The 2,480-nt window shown below is 37.1% G+C and overlaps 1 protein-coding gene across 1 annotated transcript; it reads right to left on the bottom strand.

The window, feature by feature from the left end:
* Positions 1-539: 539 nt before the first annotated feature.
* On the bottom strand, positions 540-1,643 carry LOC132624357 (ethylene-responsive transcription factor ERN1-like). Its single transcript, XM_060339150.1, has one exon. The coding sequence runs from the start codon at positions 1,641-1,643 to the stop codon at positions 540-542; it is 1,104 nt and encodes a 367-aa protein (XP_060195133.1).
* Between the last annotated feature and the right edge of the window lie 837 nt (positions 1,644-2,480).

The raw sequence follows: 2,480 nt of genomic DNA, 5'->3' as shown, positions 1-2,480 counted from the left end.
GGCAACAAATGAAAAACCAAAAATAAGTCTTAATAACGTCACAAAAAACAAAAAAAAAAAGATATATATATATATATATATAAGATAAATCGTGTACATGGACACGATTTGTTAAAATTAATTTTGCAAATCGTGTGCCTGTACACGATTTGCAAAAAGAAATATAGCAAATCGTGTCCATGTACACGATTTGACACGATTTGCCTTTTTTTTTTTTTTTTTAAGTTAACGGACGGAAAAAAAGGACGTTAATGAATTGGGGGTAAATCGTGTAGCAGTGCACAATTAACCCCTTTTGGAAATTTTTGTGCCATTTCGGCGCCGAACTCCAAAAAGTTAACTCGTTTCCGAACTTAGGACAATCAGTAGTCACAAATATTTATCTATATAATGATAGTACAGTATTTCCTTTTCCCTTTTGGAAAACATACGAATTAGCACAAATTTTAACTTGGACATGATCGCACATTCTACAGTTGAAACTCATTTTCCTGGTTAATTATCTGTCATATGGAACACAAAAGGTTCTGCCAATATTTTCAACTAACAAAGCATATTGGTGGGAGGTCAATAGAGCTCCAGAGGGACAATTCATTGTCATAAGAACTCTCCATAGACGAATTCTCTTCATCCTTCTTCTCAGTCATTCCAGCATTGCATTCTTCATTTTTCTCCTCGTTCTCAAGGTTCCTTTTGCATGCATTTCGAAGCCTGGATAATTGCTCAGACCGCGTTACTCCCCCGTATTTCATCTTCAACTTTAAACATTCTGTGATCCCATTAAAGGCGTAAAGGGAAGCTGAAAACTTCCTCTCGTAATTCATCCTCCTCATTGCCTCATTTATCATTGATGTTTCTTCCCCAAAGAGCTCCATTGTCTCTGTTGATAGCTCTTCAGCTAAATCAAATGGCGAATAGTAACACTGTCCAATTTCATCAAGAAATTGGAAGTCAATAGTGGACTCTATATCTTGTACATCAGTAGTATTCATTAACTCTCCTATCTCAATAATCTCCGCGTTCGAGCTCTCGTAGTTATTCACAGGCTGAATAATAAAGTCCTGATCATAGCCATTTTGAGTGATGCTACTACAATCTCTTGTAGCTGCACTTACATTAGCGATCGCATAGTTATCAGTTATGTGATCTTCATAGTAATTGAGATAATCAGTAAACGTCGAATCTGAAAAATCAGCTACTCCATCTCCAATTTCTTCTTGCTGCTTCTGCTGATGATGAACAATTTCAGCCAGAAAGGTTGAATTGGATGAATCATCATCATTATTAGCAGCAGCAGCCATGGAATTATTTCGTTCTTTGAGCCTGCTAAGAAGAAGGTTAGTGATTTTTGGAGGTAGAGCTGAAGTGGCAGGAGAAGAACAAGGCCAGAAATTCGTGCGAGTATTGGCTCCACGAAGTATACAAGCAGCTTCATCGTAAGCCCTTGCTGCTTCTTCAGCAGTGTCAAAAGTTCCAAGCCAAACTCTTATTTTCTGTATAGTGTCTTTTATTTCAGCAACCCATCTGCCTGATGGTCTTTGTCTAACTCCCACAAACCTCTTTCGGGGTTGTTGAGCTCCGCTTAGTGCGGCTGCAGATTCATGAGTTTTCGCTAGTCCTTCAGCTTTTCTCTTTCGAGCCATTGTTTTTGTGTGTGTTTGTATGCTTAATTTGTTATAGTTGCACTCTGCTGGGCCGACACTGACACTGAGGGAAGAAAGCTATGGTCCCAGTCGTAAAAGATGGATAGGCGTTGTGTGTATTGACTTGTGAAGTAAACAAGGATGGTGAACTATGAAGGTGTTGGATGTGTGCTTGGTTTTAGTAGCTAGTTTTTGTACATAACTAAGTTGGGGTGTCAGTTGCATATATTTATATGATGAAAGGGAGAAGGAATATTCTGTCAAATGGCAAACTATTAGAGTTGAAAAGTTCTTTTCTTGTTTGTTAAGACGCATTTGTTTTATTGTTTTGGATTTGTAATAGCAACAGATGGAGGGCTCTATATATATATATATATATATATATATATAAGAAGAGAGGATTGGTAAAATAATAAGCTTACCTAGTGTTATTATTTTAATTGATGGTTTGACCCAGCAAAGAGTGCAACTTCCTGTTTTAAGCTTTCTTGTTATTTCGAGAAAAGACTTAATTTGTAGTACAAAAAGCCATGGCCCGACTAGGTCACTAGAATAAGTCCCACTCGTCTTCTTATGATGAGTTTATACAATATGAAATGATTAATTCAGATTATGTCACTTGTCGATCATACATATGTCTGGGACCTTTTTGCCCTGGAAGTTTCACCCAATGAGGTTGGAAATGAGTAATCTTGAACTTTTGACTCCCGCTTGCCTCACGGGTAAACCATCAAAATCAAAATTTATTAAACTTCGAAGTTTTATCCATGGAACAAGCAGGACAAAAAATTTAAACTTACTTACCTACACCTCTAAGATCATTCTTCTAAATCACTC

This window comes from Lycium barbarum, chromosome 12, assembly GCF_019175385.1.
Source record: "Lycium barbarum isolate Lr01 chromosome 12, ASM1917538v2, whole genome shotgun sequence".
NCBI classification, from domain to species: Eukaryota; Viridiplantae; Streptophyta; class Magnoliopsida; order Solanales; family Solanaceae; genus Lycium; species Lycium barbarum.
Note: the sequence above shows the minus strand (reverse complement) of the source record. Positions and strands in the feature narration are given on the sequence as shown.